Below are 22,853 nucleotides of genomic sequence, written 5' to 3' on the forward strand. Positions count from 1 at the left end.
TTTATTGTTTCACATAAGTTAGTCTCGCAGAGACGGAGTGGCCGTCAAAGGGACACGACTTTGTTTATTTGCTTTTAGAGATTTAAATAACTTAACCGAATGATGTTGACAGAACTTTAGTATAGACCTAAGATATTTCAAGTTTGGTGTCTGAAATTTAAGTTGTATGACTCACACTGAAGTTTATTTGGTGCAACTATTCGTAGCTATAAGCACGGTTATTTAGCTACATACTAAATAAAACAAGACGGTCTAGCCCATATCTAAGCCACCTCGTTTACGTACTCTCACTATCCATATTTCAGTTTATTTACTTCTAGTAAAATATAACCCCTAGCATAGCGGTAGGGGCAATAGTAAATATAACGGGTGATCGCAACTGTCCTAGTATCTCTTAAAGAGTGTTTGTAGACGAGGCAGGATAGCATTGGGCTGACGATACGTTGGTCAGCGGTTCGAATCTTGTTCTAGGAAACAAAGTTACGGTAGTAAAACTTATTACCAGTACAGTTAGAAGCAAGCATCATCTAGAGGTGGCTCTGCTTAGTGCTATTTAACAATAACGAACGAAACATCTTTATCTTCTTCTTCACACCAGGTCAAACTAATAACCTAATCGTATGCATATACGATGTGGCTAGAAAATGTGACCTCGGCTCCGAAGATTGTAGTAATTCTCATAATTGGCGATTACTTCCAAGAACAGAAAACCCAAACTTATAATTTGTCCCCAAATGAACATTTTAAACGGCGGTGATAAGGTTGTTAGGTTCAGGGCAGAAATAATCTTGGGCGGTTTTTTCCAGGCTACTTTTTCAGTAAGGAAAGTAGTTTCCATTTCCAAATGAGTCAGGGCCTTTGTTTCGAACAATATGAAAAATCTACAAGGAAAATTATGTCAGCAATTTATTATGCTATGAGCACTATGATGTGTTAGGCGTTAGCGATGAAAATTATTCTAGCTGCAAATTGAGATGAAAATTATTTCGCTTTCTAAAGTGTAGACATGATAAGAGTAGAGTGGGACATTTTTAAAGCGTATTGACATCACCATAACTGTATTTGATCAAAATTCGATTTGGAATTTATTCACTATATTTTGATGTTTTAGCAAAATGATGTTTTCCCTATCCCCCTTGATCTCATACTGTCTCTCAGAGAAATTACGATGCTCCTCTAGCTATTGTGGATTTTCTTATTGATTGTTTTTTTTAATTTTGGCAGAAGGGTTTAAAAATTGCGCCTCAGAAAAATTCATCGCGACAAACATGATGGGGGAGGCTTCAGGACTATACTTCGATGGGGATTACTGATTATAGCTTTCATATGGTTATCATAAACTTACGCTAGCGTAATATACTCGTCGAATATTTTGTTTTGAAACGACATATTCTTGGCCATTGCAAAATATATGTATTCGGATCGAATACTAGGTGAAGTGTAGTAAGATATGTCTCTATTTTCTGAGTCTTTTTTGCTGGCCATGGATTTTGAAACAGTAAACAAGAATTTGTATTGGGCGTCAAAAAGATTCTTGTTGATTAACAGAACGTGTTGTTCAGGTTGGTTCCACAAGTGATGTAGTTTGTTAATTTTCCTTTCATAATTTGGAAACAGAAGGGTTTTTTCTTCGTAGCTTTTAAGCCACGAGTTAATATTCGGGTCTTCCAAATTCTTCGTATAGAGTTTGGTTAATGGGTAATTAAAAATTGTCGTTTATTCTTGAGAAATCTTTACCTTTAAGTACTGGTCTAAATTTTGATCATTACAGAAGTTGGGTACGATATTTTTGCTCTCGACAAGTTCATCGACGGTGTCCAGTAGAATAAAATTCATTTCGCAAAAATCCGATTTCATGTAACAGTTCACGATGTTTAAAATGAATGTCAATCCAATTAACCACGAAATTATTAAATATCTCCCAGTTCCGTGTTTTGATATAGAAGGATAAGCTATACGTTATAAAAGTTGAAAAAGTATTTTCACAACATTGTACAATGTGAACGAGATCAGATCAACACCTTCCTTTGTGGACAAACCTCAATACTAGCAACGGATGAAGTCACTATACTAAATTATAGACGTCAAATAAATACGTTTTGAACTTCAGGTTTTATTGTATTCAAATGTGAAAGTACGAAAGGAATTTTGGGCAATATGCCTGAATCAATGTTTCAAAGAACAGTCCTACGATTAGCCTTAGAACCTAGGCCTCTAATCTGTTTTGTAAACAACGAAAATGATCGATGTGTCTACCATCGTGGTGTAGGCATTATTCAAGATACATTTAATTGGCAAGAAGTTCGACTAAGCCATTCTACAGCTCTTGCCATTTTAAAAAGCATAACTACCGGCCCTATCATATCCACCTCCTTCAAGAATTAACGGACGAGGATTACCTAAGACGGCAAGACATTTGTCTTACCATGAGTGAACCAATTGTAGCCGATCCAGTACTTTTGAGAAAGGTACTATTTTCTGACGAGGCCACATTTCACAGGGATGGTACGGTAAACCGGTATAACGTTAGTTACTGGACCCAACAAATTCCTCACTGGTTATGCTACCATTACCATCAAATACGATGGAAGGTAGATGTTTGGGTGGGAATTCTATGAAACCAAACTATCGGACCATTCATCTTCGATGAGAACATCACTGGAGACCAATACTTGGACTTCCTGTGCCAGGAACATTTTGTTTCACTCAGGCATATTCCCAAATATTCCTTTTGTACCTTCTCATTTGCATACAATGAAACCTGAAGTTCAAAACGTACTTTTTTGCATCCTGTGTTTGAAGTCTATAATTTAGTATAGTGACGTCGTCCTTTTCCCAGTATTGGGGGTTGTCCACAAAGGAAGGTGTTGGTCTGATCTTTTCCGCAATGTGTAAAAGCTAGGGACTACGTGTTATCATTCCATGGTGTTTAATCATAATTTTTATAAGGTATGTTGCGTATTCGTATTCCTGTACTTTGTAGTGCTAAAAATCGTAATGAGAGCTAGTCCCTCCATGACACCAAGTCTGAGTAACCAGTGTCACGTTAGCGTTTTGAACAAACCCCTGACAAAACTTACGTTCCAACAAAATTACGAATGTAATGTCCCAAAATATTTTCAGATAATAGTATAATATAAACGTCCTTTCCTTTTTTAGTAAATGAAATTTGTGTATTGCTAAAAGAAGCGATAAAACTGAGATACTTAGTAGAAGGCAAATAACTGTCTGAAAAGGTAAAACAATTTGATTTAGAAATTCTAAATGTACCAACATCTGGGTTCAGTTTCAAATCCGTGTACTGGTTAAAATATACTAACTGTTGAATCGATGTTTAAAAATGCGAAAGTGGTGGTTAAAATCTGTCTTGGTCTCGACATAATGACGGAGTTCGCGTACGAGTATAACCCTCTCGGAATCCAGATATTTTTTCCAAAGAAAGAGTGAAGAGAAATAGGTGCCATCATTAAATGAAATGGGTGACTTCTAAGTGTTTCCTTTGTTTTTCAATAAATATGTGATGCTGTTTTAGTATTTCGAATCAAGACTTGAAATGCATTCACTTACATTGTAGCTTTCTAAATCCATTAATATACTGGAATGTTGAATCTTGAAACTGTTAAGTTAATATTAGTAAAGGTAAATAGAAATAATTAAAAGAAAGAGAGTCACACTTTGCACATTGGTTGAGCAAAGAAGTGAGAGAATGAGATCCGGTCTTGAGTTAAGTCGAAATCATCAGACTGGGCACTTTGGAAGGCTTTCACGGGTTACGACGTACTTCAGATGTTTATCTCATTCTCTAGTTTCTTTGCACAACCAATTAGCTGTTTTATGACGTCATTTTTGATTCTTGGTGATCATGGATTTCGTAATCTAGTAATGTAATTTTGGTTTGGGTAGTTTGACCACGTACAAGCGCTAGTATTCACTTGGGGGTTTCTATAGTATTAAGCAGGAGGGTGTACCGAGTAACAGCAGTTCACGAAAAGCAACCGCGATCCTAAAAAACAGCGATGTAGTTCAAAACGGCTTTTTACCCCTCCGAGTGACGATCACGTCAAGAAGAGGTATTACACTGGACTAGTCTGTGTGTGCGTGTCTGTCAGTCTGTCACCGCCTTCGCAGTTGAAAAATCGGAGCAAACTTATTCGCAATATCCGGACCGCGTTCGCAGTTCACAGAAAACAATTTTGGCCATTATCATCGTTACATCTAACCTATCATGTATAAAAACAATGATAATCTTAAATCTAACCTATCATGTATAAAAACAATGATAATCTTAAATCTAACCTATCATGTATAAAAACAATGATAATGTTAAATCTAACCTATCATGTATAAAAACAATGATAATCTTAAATCTAACCTATCATGTATAAAACAATGATAATCTTAAATCTAACCTATCATGTATAAAAACAATGATAATCTTAAATCTAACCTATCATGTATAAAAACAATGATAATCTTAAATCTAACCTATCATGTATAAAAACAATGATAATCTTAAATCTAACCTATCTTGTATAAAAACAATGATAATCTTAAATCTAACCTATCATGTATAAAAACAATGATAATCTTAAATCTAACCTATCATGTATAAAAACAATGATAATCTTAAATCTAACCTATCATGTATAAAAACAATGATAATCTTAAATCTAACCTATCATGTATGAAAACAATGATAATCTAACCTATCATGAATAAAAATCATAATATAACTAATACCCATGGGGTTGAAACAACCAAACCTAAGCTGACCTAATACCAAAGGCGCATAGATCTAATACTATTAGAGTTCAAATAACCAGACCTACTACAAGTACTATTGTCGAATTAACCCAACCTAGCCTGATACTATTGGGGTCAAATGCTTTAGTGCTGTTGGACCCAATCCCATTTGATCGCTCCCCATTCGGCCGAAACTAGCCCAGATGTTCGGTTTTTCAAAGGTGAAAATCGATCTCTCTCAATAGTCTTTACTGGATAACCATGCTATTAATTGTCACATTGAATATACACTTAAAATAATAAATATAATTTTGCTAATATTTCATATAGAACTGGAATATGTATATAACCACAAGAAATAACAGTCTTGCCAACAAAAACAGATTGGTGTCCGTGAGAGATTGGTGTTAGAAGCCAATAAGAAAGCGATATAATGAACTGGGTCCAGAAATTGGGAATACCTTTGCTCCGATTTGCGAACCTCAGACAGACACGTCCGTCACGTTATCGGAGAAGTAAAAATATTCGCCAAATAAAATAAGTGACTACAAATTCAAGTTATATTATATTGTAATGGTTTCAGGCGGTAACTAATTACTATTTTTTTTATTTATTTATTAGGGAAAATATTTTGGAATAAGTGGCAACTAATAATTATAGGGTCAGTATTTTGGAAAATGTGGGAGGAAATTATTAGGGCCAAAATCTTGGGAAAGGTGGCATCTAATTATTCTCGCCATTATTTTGAAGAGGTAGCAATGAAATATTAGAGCCAATATATTGGAAAAAATGGCAATAAATTATTAGGGAAAATATATTGGAAAACGTGACAACTAATTATTGGTGCCAATATATTGGATATTGGATGAGGCCCATGAGGGCTTCCTGTAAATAATTTGGTTCATTGGCTAAGATGCTACATGCATTGTTCGTTACCTCGTCTTCAGTTATTTACATTTACTTTAGATTTAGCAATGCCATGAATGACTAAATTCATCGGTTAAGCTTAACCATACCTGCCAAAGTTGAAACTTTTCTGTAAATATTGAAGTATCATATCGAATATCTTGTCATTGTGTCCTATTGTGAAGAACTAAAAATTGAAATCGTTATTTGTTTTGTCGATTTAAGTTTCGTTTGCATTATACATTCGCTATTTTAGGGAGCCTTGAGCACTTGCCGAATATCAAGTTAAGGCCTTAAGGGGATGTATTTTCGCGTCTAAATGCAACGCTGTATATTCCATCCTTCAGTTCATAGGCAAAAGGCGAAAATTCATTACTTGGCGAATAGCGAATGGATGCGTGCATGACGTCGTCTTAATACTTACAAAATCTCGCTGGATAAGTAGTGTTGTATTTACGTCTGAATTCCTGATTTAAGTAATTAAAACGGTGTTATAAATATATACTATTTAACCCTCAACTTAACTAACCTGTAATTGAAAAGAGTATTGTTGTAAACCAAACTGAAGTTGAAGAAAGTCAATTCATGTGGTATTTTGTCCCGATAGTTCATATATTGTACTGAAAAGTTCATTCTTTCAACATTCACACGCGCAAAAATTTTAACCTTCTTTGTTATATTGCAGCACTTAATGACCGTGAAAACTAAAACTTCGGGCAAATTAAGGCCAGAGAAATATTATTCTAAAAAAGTTACGCTAGATCATGCCATAGGAGTGTTGTCCTGTGAAGAAAGAATTTTTCAACAGCTTTTCCCAGTCAATATGTTCGTAAAACCATTAAATATTCAACTTCTATGTATTTCAAAACTCTAATCATTCGTGTCCCTTCTCCCAATTTGATTCATTGATGTTGCTATGGGAACATAAAATACAGTAGATTATCCCTACCGAGAACGTTAGGCCCTGATGTTTGCTACCTCTCCGAGTGACGTATATCACAGAGAAGTTCTGTCCCTGACGCGTGTGTCTGTTTTTACACCTTATGAGAACGCGTTCGCAGTTTTCAAATCGGAGCAAACGTATTCGCCATTTCTGGTCCGCATTCGCAATACACAGAAGTTTGGAGAAACGTATTTCATAATATTAGCTATTCATTCATAACATCCATTCCACATTTTTAAGATATGTTCCTATTGGCTTCTAACACGACCATCTTCTGTTCTTTGTCTATATCATACAAGCAGCAATCGTTGTACTTATTGGCTTCTAATAACAGCTACCATCTACTTGTCATACGTCAAAATAGCACCAATTTGTCTTGCTGTCTTCTTCTTCTTCGCCACCATAGTTAGTGCTAATAACATTTACGCGACGGTCGGAGCTTTGACGAAAGGTTCACGCAATATTGCCCTGTTCTTACAATCAGCTGTGATTCGAAACCCTTATATACTACCGATTACTTTAAGGCGAAAAAACAGGCATACGCTGCACTTCAAACGTCTATTTTAGTCTAGTCTCCCAAAAATGTTCAATTGTTCTTTCTGAAAACGATGTAACGAGCAATAAGGTGAATAATTAATGAAGAAAATATATAGTATGAAATATTTATTTTAATATTGTTTCTCAACTCAAAGTTAATACAGAAAGAGTTATAAAGTCGTTTATCTGTGTGTGTGTCCGTTATTACACTAGTACATCGCGTTAGCTGAATGCAGATTAAATGCAGTCCTACTCGGGAACCTATATCCACCCAAAGTTTATACTAATTAATCATATTAGTTTAAACGACAGAAGCTTAAAATTTTATATAAATTAGAAGTGCCCATTCTGGCAAAATGAATGGAGTGAAATATTCCACTTTGCTCGGAGAGGTGCAATTTTGATTTTCCCAACTTGTTTTAAATTATACTAGCTAAGCTACCAGGTCAGCCACGCATTGGACTCAACTGTACGAAGAATGTTTTTAAAAAAAACTTTTTTTCTAACTTTTTAACTCAATAAAACATTGATTTACACGGTGTTATTCGTGAAAATAAAATGTTGCGGGACTAGAATATTACGTTTGAATAGGCTCGCCGTCCCAACGTTGAGAAACTCAAAAAACTGCTTCTAAAACCATCCTCTTGTGTTATTGATATCAACAATGTAGTTTGGTGTAATTTGGTAACGAATTGTGACTGTGCCTGTTTGTTCTTTAAGCACAATCTCAATTCGATACCGAATAAGACCAAATTTAGTGGTTTATGTCAGTAACACTACAGTAAGAATTTAGAAAAGGTTTGAATGAGTTGCTGAAAGTTGGTCTCGAGAACTCCTAGCCATTAAGTTCGTAAAACCCATCCTATTCTAGACCTTAAACTCTGGTAGAAGTTTATCAATGAAAACGGTTTATTTTAAACATTAATTAAAGGTAATAATAGGCAAAATGGTTAATCATAATATTGGGAGCCTGGCTGTTTTCACCTTTATGAAGTTCTTTGTTGCAAAGAGTTCTTACCGGTGCCCCTCGCCCATCTTTTATAATGGCAATAGCCTTTTGTGGGAATCACCCCTTGGAATTAAGTGTTTTTATAGTTACTGGCCTCCTGAATAAATGTAGTGAGATGGATTTGAAATGATTACGGGCGACCTGCGGCAACGTAACTATCCCAATGTACCCCGCGCACGGCTGTGCCTTTGGTAGGCGATTGTTAAGTGCTAGCTCGTGGCGCCTTTGTATTTGCGGGAGAACTACCTTCTATTTTGTACTGTACGACCCTATAATTAAGCTCGTATATCTACGTATATTCATGGTACAACTATTTGCAGCGAACGGCAACATCGTTTACGTACTCTTGCTATCCCTACTCAAATATATTTGTAGGCGAGGCAGCATAGTATTGGGCTGACAATTCGATGATCAGCTTTTCAAATCTCGTTCAAGGAAACAAAGTTTAAAATTACGGCAATAAAATTCTGAATCATTACCAGTATAGAAGTGGTTCTGCTTAGCACTATGTATGAATAACGTACGATATATGAGATGGGGCTGAAAACGCCGACCTCAGCCCCGAAGATTGTAGTGATTCTCAAAATTTCCGATTACTTCCAAAAACAGACAACCCAAACTTATAATTTGACCCCAAATGAACATTTTAAACGGCGGTGATAAAGTTGTTAGGTCCAGAGCGGAAATTAACTTCGGCGGCTTTTTCCAGGCGATCTTTTCAGTAAGAAAAGTAGTTTCCATTTCCAAATGAGTCAGTGCCTTTGTTTCGAACAATATGAAAAATCTACAAGAAAAATTTCATCGATCATATCGGTAATTTATTATACAGGCAGTTACTATGAGCGCTGCTTAATACTGTGTCCGGCACTTGCGATGCAAATTATTCGAAAGCTGCACATGGTGGTGAATAGTGTTTTCAGTTTTAAAGTGGAGACGCTACATATTAGAGTGGGACGTTTTTAAAGGTTATTGACGTATTGCATCAAAATTCGATTTACAATTTTTTTCTTTTTTAGCAAAATGATTTTCCCCCCCTTCACCTTTCCCTCTAACTGGCTCTCAGAAAAATTACCCTCCTTTTAGCTAGTGGATGTTTTATTTTATTTTTTCGGCGGGGAGGGGCTAAACCATGCTGAGGGAAGCTTCTTATCTAAAGTGAGATGGTGTATACCGATTCACCAGGAGAATGATCTAACATCAAGGTTTTATATCAGATTTTTGCCGTAGCCTCAGTTCTGAAAGTTATGACGCTGAGATTTTTTACGTTCCAAAGAATCCCAACTAGGACTGTTCAGTGTTCACGAGCTCGAGCCAGCTTGGGCTCGTGACGACCGGGCCGAGTTCGAGCCGAGCCGAGCCAACACTTTGGCATCGAGCCACTACGACTCGCGAGCTTAGTCACTGAAATAGTGCTTTCCTTTTAGTCTTTTTCTCTCCACCAATAGCGTTCCGCGTGTTTTTACATGAAATAAAGCGTGGGAAAATTTGTTTCTCTCGCCTCTAACCATAAGCATATAACGATTTCTTCACTTTTTACCGAGCAGGTTTTAGTGAACCACTAAATTCCTAAACATGGGATAGCATTTCTAGTCGTTCTCAAGCCAGCTTGGCTCGGTTCGATCATTTTCGAGCCGAGCTGCCGTTTTTTCCACTCGACCCGAGCCGAGCTTTTAAAAAAAAATCTAAAATATCGGCCACGACCGAGTACGAATTTTTGGAACAGCGCTCCACAGCGGTGGAGAGTGAAGTCAAACAGGCGGGGCTAATTTTAGGCTGATTAAGTTCAAGCAACGAGGGTTCATCCAGGGTTTTTTATGACGACGGCGTATCGTGCGTCGTGCTAAGGTTTTTAAAGAGGCTGATTAATTCGTCTTAATGGATAAATTCGAAGTCCTCAGATTTATTGTTTTCTAGCTGCGGTATTACACTGAGCTTGTTGTGAGAGTCCTTTATCCATTTCTAAATTAAAACATTTATTTATAAATTTATAAATTTCGTTATTTGTAACTCGATCCACCTTATAAGTTCTCCGTCTCTCTATTGGCCGAGTAGTTCATTACGTGCGAAAAAAACCTCCAATCCATAAATTGAAGTTTCGTACTTTTTAGTGGGGGGGGGAGAGATTTTTTTAGTGAGACCCAGCATTCGGTGGCTGATGTTAGTTGCTCTGGCCTTGGGATGTGAACTTTATGAACACTCGTGATGAGAAATTCGTCAACGAGAACTTGACACACAATATCCTAATTCGTAGGATATCTCCTTGATGTTGATAATTCCCTTGTGACTAATCAGAACAAAGCTATCATATGGTTATCATAAACTTACGCTAGCGTAAAATACTCGTCGAATATTTTGTTCTGAAACGACATATTCTTGGCCATTCCCAAAAATATGTATTCGGATCGGATACTCGGTGAAGTGTAGTAAGATAGATCTCTATTTTCTGAGTCTAGTTTGCCCTCCAAGGATTGTGGAAGAGTAAACAAGAAGTTGAAATGAGCGTCAAAAAGGTTCTTGTTGACTATTAGAACGTGTTGTTCAGGTTTGTTCCACAAATGGTATAGTTGGCTAATTTTCCTTCTATAACTCGGAAATTGAACGGTTTTTTCTTCGTAGTGTTTAAGCCACGAATTAATATTCGGGTCATCCAAATTCTGGAAGAAAAGTTTGTTTAACGAATATTTAAAATGACCGCTTATTCTTGGGAAATATTTACCTTTAAGTACTGGTCGAAATTTTGTTCATAACTGAAATTAGGTACGATATTTTTGCTCTCGACAAGTTGATCGACAGTGTCCAGTAGGATATAGTTCATTTCGCAAAAATCCGATTTCATGTAACAGTTCACGATGTTCAAAATAAATGTCAATCCAATTAACCACGACATTATTAAATATCTCCCAGTTCCGTGTTTTGATATCAAAGGATAAGCTATAATTTAAAGATGTTGAAAAAAAAAGGATTTTCACCTAAATTATGCCTAAAGCTATAAAAAATATTGTAAAAAAGCTTGGCGCTACGTGTTATCTTTCCGTGGCGTTTATTCCGTTTAATAATTTTTTTTACCTCTCCTAGTGACGATGACGTCACGGAGAAGTATTACACAGGACGTGTCTGTCACCACGTTTTCTGTTGACAAATAGGCGCTAACGTAAACACAATGACCGGACCGCGTTCCCAGTTCACAGAAAACAATATTGGCTTCTACTCCATTATCATCGTTAGGGTTAAGATGTATGCGGCGATGGGATAGGGTTACGAGAAACGTCCAACCTCCCAATGGCAGGGCTTCCACGAAAGGTTCACGTAATTGCGGGTTTTCTTATCATTTACTGTGAATCAATTGCCTCATATACCGCAAACTTCGTCAGTAATTTTCCTTAATTTTGGTTAAAGGAAAGGACCACCACTTTTGCATGTTAATTTTAAATGAGGGTCAATTATTTGCCAGTAGTTTGTGTTTTTGAATTAATTCTAGTTAATAAATGAATTAAAAACAAATTAGAAATGGAAAGATATGAGGCGTCATTGCCGTTTTATTTAAAACTGTGATGTTTTACGGAATTCGGTGTTCTGTGAACAGCGAGCGTGGTTCGGATATTGCCAATACGTTTGAACCGATTTGCCAACTGCGAACGCGGTGAAAGACACACTGACAGAAAGACAGACACGTCCAGTGTAATACCTCTCCGTAACGGCATCGTCACTATTAGAGGTTAAAACCACTGACAAAACTTACGTTCCAACAAAATAACGAATGTAATGTCCCAAAATATTTTCAGATAATTGTAAAATGCGGTCGTCCTCTTTGTTTTCCGTAAATGAAATTTGTGTATTGCTAAAAGAAGCGATATAACGGTGATACTCAGTAGTAGTAAAATAACTGTCTGTCAAGATAAATTGAAACAATTTGATTTAGAAATTGCAAATGAACCAACACCTGAATTTCAAATCTCGTTAAAATATACGAACTGGCGAATCGATGTTTAAAAATGAGAATGTCGTAGTTAACATTTGTCTAGGTCTCGACATAATAACGGAGTTCGCGTACGAGTATAACCCTCTCGGAATCCAGATATTGTTGCCAAGGAAAGAGTGAAGAGAAATAGGTGCCATCATTAAATGAAACGGGTGACTTCTAAGTCCTTCCTTTGTGTTTCATTAAATTTGTGATGTTGTTATAGTATTTCGAATCAAAACTTGAAATGCATTCACTTACATCGTAGCTTTCCAAATCCATGCCTATACCGGCATCTAGAATCTTGAAACTGTCAAGATAATATTAGCAAATGCAAAGAGAAATAATTAAAAAATAATCATATTTTGCAGATTGGTTGAGCAAAGGAGTGAGACAATGAGATCACGACTTGGAGTAAATCAGACTGGGCACTTTGGAACGCTTTCACGGTTCTTGACGTACTTAAGATGTTGATCTCATTCTCTCTAGTTTCTTTGCACAACCAATTAGCTCTTTCATGACGTTATATTTTTCCTTTTCGACGAAATTAGTTCGGCTTATAAGCTACTCTTGAGCGTTAGAATATTTTTGGTTCTTGGTGATCGTAGATTTCGTAGTGCAAATCTGGTAATTCGGGGTTGGGTAGTTTGGCCGCTTACTCGCGCTAGTATTCACTAATATTCCGCCGGACAGTGTACCACGTAACAACAGTTCCCCCAAAAAGTAACCGCCATTCTAAAAAACGTCGATGTAGGTCAAAACAGCTATTTTAGAAGTAGCGACTGCTGTTTTGGGAAACATTAATTTTAACTACAGTTTCTAACAATTCTTCACCCTACAGTTTACCTTACCTATCATGTATCAAAAATTAAAATCTAACCTATTATCAAAAATTCATGATATAACCTCCTTCGGGGTTATATCATGAATTTCTGCTATTATGTATAAAAAAATCATAATATTACCAATTATGTATAAAAAATCATAATATTACCTATTATTTATAAAAAAATCATAATATTACCTATTATTTATAAAAAATCATTATCTAACCTATCATGTATAAAAACAATCATAATCTAGCCTATTATGTATAAAAACAATCATAATCTAGCCTATTATGTATAAAAACAATCATAATCTAGCCTATTATGTATAAAAACAATCATAATCTAGCCTATTATGTATAAAAACAATCATAATCTAGCCTATTATGTATAAAAACAATCATAATCTAGCCTATTATGTATAAAAACAATCATAATCTAGCCTATTATGTATAAAAAGATCATAATATACCCTAAAATGAGTAAAATACAATCATAATCTAACCGATTATGTATAAAGAAAATTATAATCTATTATGTATAAAAAATCATAAACTAACCATTTATGTATAAAAACATAATCATCTATCCTAAAATGAATACTGAACAGTTATAATCTAACTTATTATCAGAAGTGGTATGATACTAGAAGTATTGAGCTAACCAAATTCTTCACTCGGCATTAGTGAAAAGACTTGATAAAACACAAACGGTTGGCCCTCTAGTGGCGGTTTCAGAATTTTCCCTCCAAAACGTGAGACGCTCGCGGTGGTAGACGGCCGAACTAGATTCAAGGAGCCGGGTCCGTGTTCTGCGGCTTTAGGTTGAGGGGAAGGGGGTAGGAAATGTTTTTGGAACTCGACCAATTTTTCTCTCTCTAGTTTTAGCGCGTGGGAAGCGGCATAAAATCCTCAAATTTGTTCACTAGTGCCAGGATCTATTACCAATGCTAGAGCCCTTCACTTCTAGTCTCATACCACTTCTGTTATTATGTATAAAAAATCATAATCTAACCAAAAATCACAATACAAGTTACAAAAAAAGCGCCGCCGAGGATTAGTTAGTTAAAGTATACTTTTATTAGGCTAATAATAAACGCTGTTTAGTAATTCACATGGCTTTTATTGTGTTCTCTCGGTTTTGAATACTATGCTATTTTTAATATTAAATTTCAGTAAAGTTCTCCTATACGTCCAACGTAAACTCATGCCCCTAATTTCCCCAAACATTATTTTATACTAGGGAAAATATTTTTTAAAATTTGGCAACTAATAATTAAAGCCAGTATTTTCGAAAAGGTGGCAACTAATTATTAGGGCCAAAATCATGGAAAAGGTAGCGTATAATTATTCTGGCCACTTTTTTGAAGAGGTGGCAACGAAATGTTAGGGCCAATGTATTGGAAAAAGAGGCAACAAATTATTAGGGCCAATATATTGGAAAAAGTAGCAACAAATTATTAGGGCCAATATATTGGAAAAAGTAGCAACAAATTATTAGGGCCAGTATTTTGGAAAAGATGACGACAAATTAGTAGGGCCAATATTTTGGAAAGGTGACAACTAATTATTAGTGCCAATATATTGGATGAGGGCTTCCCGCCAACGTGGAAGTTCCTGTAAATAATTTTGTTCGTTGGTTCAGCGGCTACGTGTATTGCTCGTCTTCAGTTATTTAAATTTGCTTTAGATCGGAGCCTCCGAAATGAACTAGGCCCATGCATGTCAAATTTTATGTGGGGAAATATCCAGTTTGTTAAGGAAAATATTTTCACCATATATGTGTACGAGATGGCGCTTATATTACCGTTGTGACAGGGGTCTTCCTTAAATTATCGTTGATATTTTAGGGGTCAGTCATAAAATTTTTATGATAGAGAAAAGTTTCATCCTAAAATTAACGTAAATGTTTTGGGGCTATTCACTTTTTACTGAATCTTTCGGTTAGATTGTATTGATGACAACAAAATAAATTATTTCAATTAAAATAATTCAGTAAGAGTAGTAAAAACGTATACTTACAATCCGCGACCTTGGCCCAAATACCTTAGCAGTCGACAGGGTCACGGGGTTGAACTTTGTTTATTTTACGGTAATATAAGCACCCCCAAGCGTAAAACCACGGCGAACTAAATTGGTTAAAAAAATATTCTCGCTTCGCCACACGCATGGGCCTAGTTCATTTCGGAGGCTCCGTTTAGATTTAGCAATGACATGAATGACTACATTCATCGCTTAGGCTTAACCATACCTTCCAAAGTTGAAAATTCTCTGTAAATATTCAAGTAACATATCGAATATCCAGTCATTGTGTCCTATTGTGAAGAACTAAAAATTGAAATGGTTATTTTTTGCCAATTTAACTTTCGTTTGCATTATACATTCGCTATTATGGGGAAGCCTTGAGCACTTACTGAATATCAGGCTAAGGGATGTGTTTAAGCGTCTGAATGCGACGGGAAAAGGCGAAAATTCGGTACTCGGCGAATAGAGAATGCGTGCATGACGCCGTGTTAATACTTACATAATCTAGCTGAATAAGTAATGTTGTATTTTCGTCTGAATTCCTGATATACGTAATTAAAACTGTTTTATAGATATACAGTATGCTATTTAATCTTCGACTCAACTGACCTGTACTTGAAGAGAGTATTGTTGTTCACCAAACTAAAGTTAAAGAAAGTCAATTCTTGAGGTATTTCTTTCTTATAATTGATGTACTGTACTGAAAAGTTCATTCTGCCCACAAAAAATTTGATTCTTCTGTGCAGCACTTAATAACCGTGAAAACTTCAACTTCGAGCAAATAAATAAAGGCCAGAGAAATATTCCCTAAAAATGTGACGATAGACCATGTCATTCGAGTATTGTCCTGTGAAGAAAATTTTTCAACAGCTTTTCCGAGTCAATATTTTCCCAAAACCATTAAATATTCCACTTCTGTGTATTTCAAAACTCCAATCATTCATGTGAAACCAACAAATGTTTCTCAAAGAAAGACCAAAGTAGCAGAAACTATGGTAAACCTGTCGGTTTTTTAAAGTGCATACTCCCCAATTTATTCTTGATGTTCTTCGTTAGTTATTCACCTTATTGAGCGTTACATCGTTTTAAAAAAAAGAACAATTAATCATTCTTGAGAGACTTGACTAATACCAGAAGTGGTATGATACTAGAAGTATTGAGCTAACCAAATTCTTCACTCGGCATTAGTGAAAAGACTTGATAAAACCATAGATATAGTAAAACTATAAAGGGTCTAGATCCACTCCCTATAGAGCTATTTCAGTGGGGGAAAAATTTCGTCTGCTACGAAAATTGGGCCTGCCTTTGAGTGTAGGGCGGCCATTTTATGAGGGTTTTCTCTATGGGCAAATAGCATTGGTGACGTAGCCATTACCCCCTCTGAAATAGCTCTATAGGGCATAATAAGTCAAACCCTCGGAGATGCCATTACTCCATTTTATTATTTTTTATACGAGCTAAGAGCGGAAAAACGTATTTTATAAATTTTACACCTGTAAAATCTTTTAAAAAACACTTGGAACTTGTATTTCTACTTACTTTCGAGGAAATACCACCGTTTTCTGAAGGTAAGAGTCTTTTTTTATACATTTATTAGTAATGAAAACATTTAAGGCGAGCTAAGCCTTGGTCATGGCCATAATGTAGAAGTAGATTTGGAAATGGAGTAATGGCATCTCCGAGGGTTTGACTTATTATGCCCTATAGGGAGTTAACATAGAGTGCCACTCATCCTTATCATAGTTCCAATTTTGGCCGCTAATTTGTCCCCGATAGATGGCGTTTTATACGGCTACCCCCAGAAAATAGCGGCTGTCTGCTCGTTGCCCCTTCCGCGTCGACCTCCCATTGAATTGTGTATCTACCCTTTTTAATATATCTATGGATAAAACACAAACGGTTGGCCCTCTAGTGGCGGTTTCAGAATTTTCCCTCCAAAACGTGAGACGCTCGCGGTGGTAGACGGCCGAACTAGATTCAAGGAGCCACGCCGGTGTTCGGCCGCTTTAGGTTGAGGGGAAGGGGGTAGGAAATGTTTTTGGAACTCGACCAATTTTTTTCTCAGTAGTGTAGGCGCGATGGAAGCGGCATAAAATCCTCAAATTTGTTCACTAGTGCCAGGATCTATTACCAATGCTAGAGCCCTTCACTTCTAGTCTCATACCACTTCTGCTAATACTGACGTTTAATACACAAATAGGTAGTATATCGTAGCTATATGTAAGAACAGCGCAATTGCGTGAACCTTTGGTGGAAGCCCCGCAATTGGGAGGCTAGACGTTTCTCGTAACCATAGCCAATCGCCGCGTATGTCTTAACCTTAACGACGATGATGATGGAGATAGAAGCCAGTATGTACAGACTAGTGTCCATGTGGGATGGACAAAAGACCAGATGATGGTGGTGTCAGACCGACAATAGCCCGTGTTAGTGGAATACAATTTTCCAAATTTCTGGGAACTATAAATGAGGTCCGGAAATTGAGAACACATTTGCTCCAATTTGCAAACTGCGAACGCGGTCCCCTGGGGTGTAACAACAGACAGAAAGACAGACACGTCGAAATTAGAGCCTCTCCGTGACATACGTCACTCGGGGAGGTAAAAATTCTCAAAACTATATCAATCGCTACAATAGACATTAAATTTGTTTTTAAAACAAACCGCGGTGTTCTATCTTATTTAGTTATTTTGTATTTAGTTCAAGAAAATTTGCCTTTATTACTTCAAAACACTAATTTACACGACGAAAGCCGTTAAACAACATATTTAATCTCAAGTTTTGTAAATAATTATATTTCCATAAGATCTAGTAAGGCAAAACTGTCTAACATGTCAGATTCTTCAGTAGAAAACAGGTACACATTTTTAAAACTAGATTTTTCAAACATTGCAAATTTTATTGTTCCACACAAACTAGTCTCACAGAGATGGGGTCGACCGTCAATGCGACACGACTTTATTTGGTTTTAGAGATTTAAATAACTTGACTGAATGATGTTGACTGAGCTCTAGTATACACCTAAGATATCTATCAAATTTTCTGAAATTAAACTTGATGAGTTTAAAGTGAAGAATGGCTCTAAGTTTCATGGTTCGCACTGAAGTTTATTTGATGGAACTATTAGTAGCGAAGCATGGTTATTTAGCTACATACTAAATTAAGCAAGGTCTAGCATATAATTAAGTCACATCGGTTTAGGTACTCTCGCTATCCTTATAAAAACTTATAGTAAAATATAATATCTTTTGAAGAGTGTTTGTAGACAAAGCAGGATAGCATCGGGCTGACTATCAGATGGTCAGCGGTTCGAATCTCGTTCAAGGAAAGAAAGTTGAAAATTGCGGCAGTAAATTTTATTACCAGTTCAGATAGAAGCCAGCGCCATCTAAAGGTGGTTCTGCTTAGTGCAATTTAACAAACGAGCAAACCATCTTTTATCTTCTTCTACACACCAGGTCAAACTAATAACACATCGTATGTATATACGGGATGTGACTAAAAACGCTGACCTCAGCCACGAAGATTGTAGTGATTCTCAAAATAAGCGATTACTTCCAAGAACAGACAACCCAAGCTTATAATTTGACCCCAAATGAACATTTTAAACGGCGGTGACAACGTTGTTAGGTTCAGGGCGGAAATTACCTTCGGCGGTTTTTTCCAGGCTATTTTTTCGGCAAGGAAAGTAGTTTTCATTTCCAAATGAGTCAGTGCCTTTGTTTTGAACAATATGAAAAATCTACAAATGAAAGTTTATCCATTATAGCGGGAATTTATTATACTGTATAGTTAGTTAATATGAGCGGTGCTTTATACTGCGTCCGGTTTTAGCGATGTAAATTATACGAAAGCTGCACATGGCGGTGAATAGTGTTTCCCTTTCTAAAGTGGAGACGTAACAAATCAGAGTTGAACATTTTTTTAACATTGTTGGATCCAAAAATTCGATTAACAAGTTTTCACTGGTCTTTGCCTATACTTGTTTTTTAGCCGTATTGTTTCCCCCCTATCCTCCTTGCTCTCTTACTGGCTGTCAGAGTAATGACAACTCAAGTTTAGCTAGTGGATTTTTTTTTCGTCGGACGGGGCTTGAAAATTCCGCTGTTGCAGCCTTACACTCGGTTTTCACTGGGCGAATTTCATTACGGAAAGAAATTCGCAGAAAAAGCAAAAAAGGTAAAAACCGCAACGGCAATTTTTATCCTGTGTGGTCGGTTTTCACTGTGCGAAACCGTGGCGGAAAGAAATGTCTAAATACGCCTATCCGAACTGAACTGACCCGTGTCACCTTCGCGATTATCTGCTATTTCAAGATGGAGGATAATAGCATCGCCGAAACTCTAACCACGATTAAAGTATATCTTTTATATCGAAGATGGAGGAGAAAACAATATATTAGACGCTTCTGGATACGTGATATATATGCAAAAAGGTTTCATCAAGGTGATTTCGCTAATCTAGTTCAAGAAATGAGAGAAGGCGATCCTGAAAAACATTTTGAGTAAGTTAAGCCTTGGTTCTTCAGTCAGTCACTTCATTTTGATTAGCAGTTAGCTTCTTCACTTGGCTATATACTGAAGAAATTAAGGAATGACTTAAATTTATTAATTTTTTAGATACTTCCGTATGTCTGCTGCCCAATTTGACCATGTCTTATTCCTAGTCCGCGACACAATAACGAAGAAAGATACCAACTTCAGGTATAGCGTATCTCCCGATGAAAGATTAGCTCTCACTCTACGGTATTATTATTATGATGTGTTTCTATAGTGGCATTTTCTAACATCAGGTTTTTGATTTAGATTTTTGGCAAGCGGTGACATGCAAGTTAGCTTGTCTTATAGCTACCGCTTGGGAAAAACCACGGTTTCAAACATAATAAAAGAAACATGCCATGCTATTTGGGAAACCATGGCTCCTGTTTACGTTAAGCTGCCGTCTTCAGAAGAGGAATGGATCAAAGTGTCTCAAGGTTTTGAACAACAATGGAGCTTACCAAATTGTATTGGAGCGATAGATGGCAAGCATGTGCAAATAGCTAAACCAGGAAACTCGGGCTCTATGTTTTATAATTACAAAGGAACGTTTAGTACCGTTTTATTAGCTCTTTGCGATGCTCATTATAGATTTTTAATGGTCGATGTGGGTAGTTATGGCTGTCAAAGCGACGGTGGCATCTATGGAACATCAGAGTTTGGTATTCGGATGCAAAACAACGATCTAAATATTCCTGAAGGAAGAATTCTCCCAGGCTCGCAAACCAAATTTCCATACTACATTGTTGGAGATGAGGCCTTTCCTCTTTCTCGTGATATCATGAGGCCCTACCCTGGAAAGGGTGACTTGACCAAAAGAATCTACAATCTTCGTGTTAGTGGAGCTAGAATTGTAATTGAGAATACCTTTGGTATCATGGGCGTTCGTTGGAGAATATTCTCACGGACTCAATATGGTAGTCCCGAAAATATTGATGGACTAGTAAAAGCCGCAGTATGTCTACATAACTACCTTATGACGGATGAATTCGGAAAGCCCTCTACAACAAGAAAGTATGCGCCAGAAAGGTTTGCAGATTACGTAGATGAAAACAGAGTCTTGAGAAATGGAACCTGGCGAGAAAATGTAGCATCATGCGTGATAAAAGATTTTTCTGAGAGGAATCAGCCGAATAGACATAGTCGTTTTGCTGGTGTTTTAAGAGATACATTAGCCAAATATTTATGCAACGAAGGTGCCATTCCTGGCCAAGAAGAGAATGCAAACAAACAATAAGGTCTATCAGGATTAGTGCTTGTAACTGCATTTTAGAATCAAACTTTTAAGGAGTCAACAGAGATGCTAAATTTTTATCTCGTGTTTCTTTCTGTAAATATTATAATAAAATGCTCGTGTTTCTTTCTGTAAATATTATAAAAAAAATGCTCTTGTTTCTTTCTGTAAATATTAGATATACATTAAATTATCTTGCACAAGAATAATTGTTTTGAAAATTTGTACTTTATTTGTAACGTCATAAAATCATGCCAGCATTGCGACATAACCAAATTGACTCATTTCAGAGTTTAGAAACTAAATTGTTGGTGATAGGAAAGCATCGTAAAGAACATATATTACTCGGTCGATTCAACTTCATAAAACAGTTTTTCGATTTGAAACCTTAAATCAATCTGTTTTTTTCTGTCCAAACCCTCATATCTAAACAACAAGCTTTTAAAGTATAAGACAGATTCATCATTTTGCCCCCCTTTTTTCTCTATACTCTTTGTAGCAGCATCTAAGTAGGAAATCATTTTATAATCAACATCGTTAACTTTCCTCCTTTTAGAGTTAGGTGGCTTAACTTGGTCACTAATAATTTTGGCTTGCTGAGCTTTGATATGAGCTGGAGCTGTTCCACTTTGACCTTCACAATCCATGACGGCAGCTGGAATATTTTCTTGCGTATGTTCTTGACTAGTTACGATATCATTTGGGGTTATATATATATTCGAGTCAGTACTTTTACCCAAATTGTTAGACACTTCATTGTCATGTTCAGTAAGCGTTAGGTCAAGGTCCCTGTTAAAAATACATAAGAACTTTTTAATCGAATAGCACTTTCTTATCCAAAATCAATTGGGCCATTGGGAAGAAGCATCAGTAGCTTCTCCTTTGATTTTGAGATTGCAAAACATAGGAATACTTACTCGACTGTTTCACCATTCGCCATATGGTTAAATATCACACGTGCTTCGTTATCATCTCGCTGGCTCAGCTCAGCAGAAATATCACTATCATTATTTTGATTCACTTGAAGCGGATGCGCTACTGAGCGGTTACACACTTGCTTTATCATAATATTGCTAGAGGTTCTATGAATTTATATGGAATAAACTATTAATTTTCAGAACTGGACAACGAATATAGCACAATTTACCTTCTAGGTTCTACTGTTGCACCCAGAAAACCATCCAAGATTGTGTACAATTTCCACTTTGGCATCGATACATCATCGCTACCCGCTCCACTGGATTGTTTTTGAAGATATTCCCTTCGTAGTTTCAGATATCTATCTCGCAGCCCTTTCCATTTAGTAGCCACTTCATTTTCTAATTACATTTGTAAATATGAAATATTATATCTACGCACATTATATGAAATAACTACTTACTTGAACAATTTAACATTGTTGCAATTGAACTCATTCTATTGTCTTTCATATTTATATCTTTATAACTACCATTTCTTTTATCCCAAAGGTAGGGATATTTTCTTATTTCTTCCACCAACATTTCCGAATCGAGTTTAGTCATTATCAGTTATCACAGTATTATCACAGTATTATCACAGCACTCTAATCAATCAATTTGAATCAAATGATTGTTAAACCTCGGGTCGAACACTGAAAATTTCAAAATGGCGGCTCCCAAGTAAACACGCGCTCAGCGTTAACCACGTGACTAGCATACCCTCAATGATTGGTTTGTGCCATAGGAAAAAAAAAACGCGGCTTGGGAAAATTCGCAAAAATAGAAATAGGACCCGCAACGCAAAATCGCGAAATTCGCCAAAAAAAGAGGAAAAGTTTTTCCTTTTCCGCAAAATAATGCGAAAAACGCTGAAAATTCGCTCAGTGAAAACCGGGTATTAGAAAAATTCATTGCAACCGTCGTGTGCTTGGGGAACCTTCTGAACTAAACTTCGATGGGCGTTAATTCTACAGGGCCGGTAGGCCCTTGTAGATATGACTTGATACCGTTTTGTAACGTTAAAGTAATATTCACCCGCTTTTGCTAATTTCCTATGGAGATTAACATGGGTTTTTCGTGATTTTTCCCCACCGATAACTTAAAAACTACAGCGAAGATACTTTTCGGAATTATCTGAAATTAACAATTAAGTATTCAGGGTGTGCTATCAGCCA

At 36.5% G+C, this 22,853-nt stretch overlaps 3 protein-coding genes across 6 annotated transcripts; all 3 read right to left on the reverse strand.

Annotated features, from left to right (window-relative positions):
* LOC149710246 (uncharacterized) lies at positions 1 to 10,092 on the reverse strand. Of its 2 annotated transcripts, none has more exons than XM_089860551.1 (10): positions 6,947 to 10,092; positions 6,179 to 6,877; positions 6,074 to 6,116; positions 5,760 to 5,836; positions 3,568 to 3,616; positions 3,321 to 3,497; positions 3,081 to 3,228; positions 1,738 to 1,952; positions 1,346 to 1,674; positions 1 to 881 (listed from the first exon to the last, which is right to left on the reverse strand). In XM_089860551.1, exons 2-10 carry the CDS (start codon positions 6,280 to 6,282, stop codon positions 638 to 640), a joined length of 1,386 nt encoding a protein of 461 aa, XP_089716677.1. In that variant the 5' UTR covers positions 6,283 to 6,877; positions 6,947 to 10,092; the 3' UTR covers positions 1 to 637. The 2 variants fall into 2 exon arrangements, with proteins under 2 accessions (XP_089716677.1, XP_089716676.1); XM_089860550.1 differs by having other exon boundaries at positions 6,179 to 6,563; positions 6,628 to 10,092.
* Positions 10,093 to 10,128: 36 nt separating this feature from the next.
* LOC149710247 (uncharacterized) lies at positions 10,129 to 16,186 on the reverse strand. 3 transcript variants are annotated; one of them, XM_089860553.1, is made up of 10 exons: positions 16,012 to 16,186; positions 15,557 to 15,754; positions 15,447 to 15,489; positions 15,174 to 15,250; positions 12,358 to 12,406; positions 12,111 to 12,287; positions 11,878 to 12,025; positions 10,855 to 11,069; positions 10,464 to 10,792; positions 10,129 to 10,397 (listed from the first exon to the last, which is right to left on the reverse strand). In XM_089860553.1, exons 2-10 carry the CDS (start codon positions 15,658 to 15,660, stop codon positions 10,379 to 10,381), a joined length of 1,161 nt encoding a protein of 386 aa, XP_089716679.1. In that variant the 5' UTR covers positions 15,661 to 15,754; positions 16,012 to 16,186; the 3' UTR covers positions 10,129 to 10,378. The 3 variants fall into 3 exon arrangements, with proteins under 3 accessions (XP_089716679.1, XP_089716680.1, XP_089716678.1); XM_089860554.1 differs by having other exon boundaries at positions 15,949 to 16,186; XM_089860552.1 differs by having other exon boundaries at positions 15,557 to 16,186.
* Positions 16,187 to 20,928: 4,742 nt separating this feature from the next.
* On the reverse strand, positions 20,929 to 22,592 carry LOC149710248 (uncharacterized). The gene is made up of 4 exons (XM_089860555.1): positions 22,101 to 22,592; positions 21,867 to 22,038; positions 21,637 to 21,801; positions 20,929 to 21,508 (listed from the first exon to the last, which is right to left on the reverse strand). The coding sequence occupies exons 1-4, from the start codon at positions 22,240 to 22,242 to the stop codon at positions 21,061 to 21,063; spliced, it is 927 nt and encodes a 308-aa protein (XP_089716681.1). The 5' UTR covers positions 22,243 to 22,592; the 3' UTR covers positions 20,929 to 21,060.
* Positions 22,593 to 22,853: the final 261 nt, after the last annotated feature.

Source organism: Phalangium opilio, unplaced genomic scaffold, assembly GCF_054372755.1.
Source record: "Phalangium opilio isolate 3A_F unplaced genomic scaffold, DU_Popi_V2 ptg000011l_1, whole genome shotgun sequence".
NCBI classification, from domain to species: domain Eukaryota; kingdom Metazoa; phylum Arthropoda; class Arachnida; order Opiliones; family Phalangiidae; genus Phalangium; species Phalangium opilio.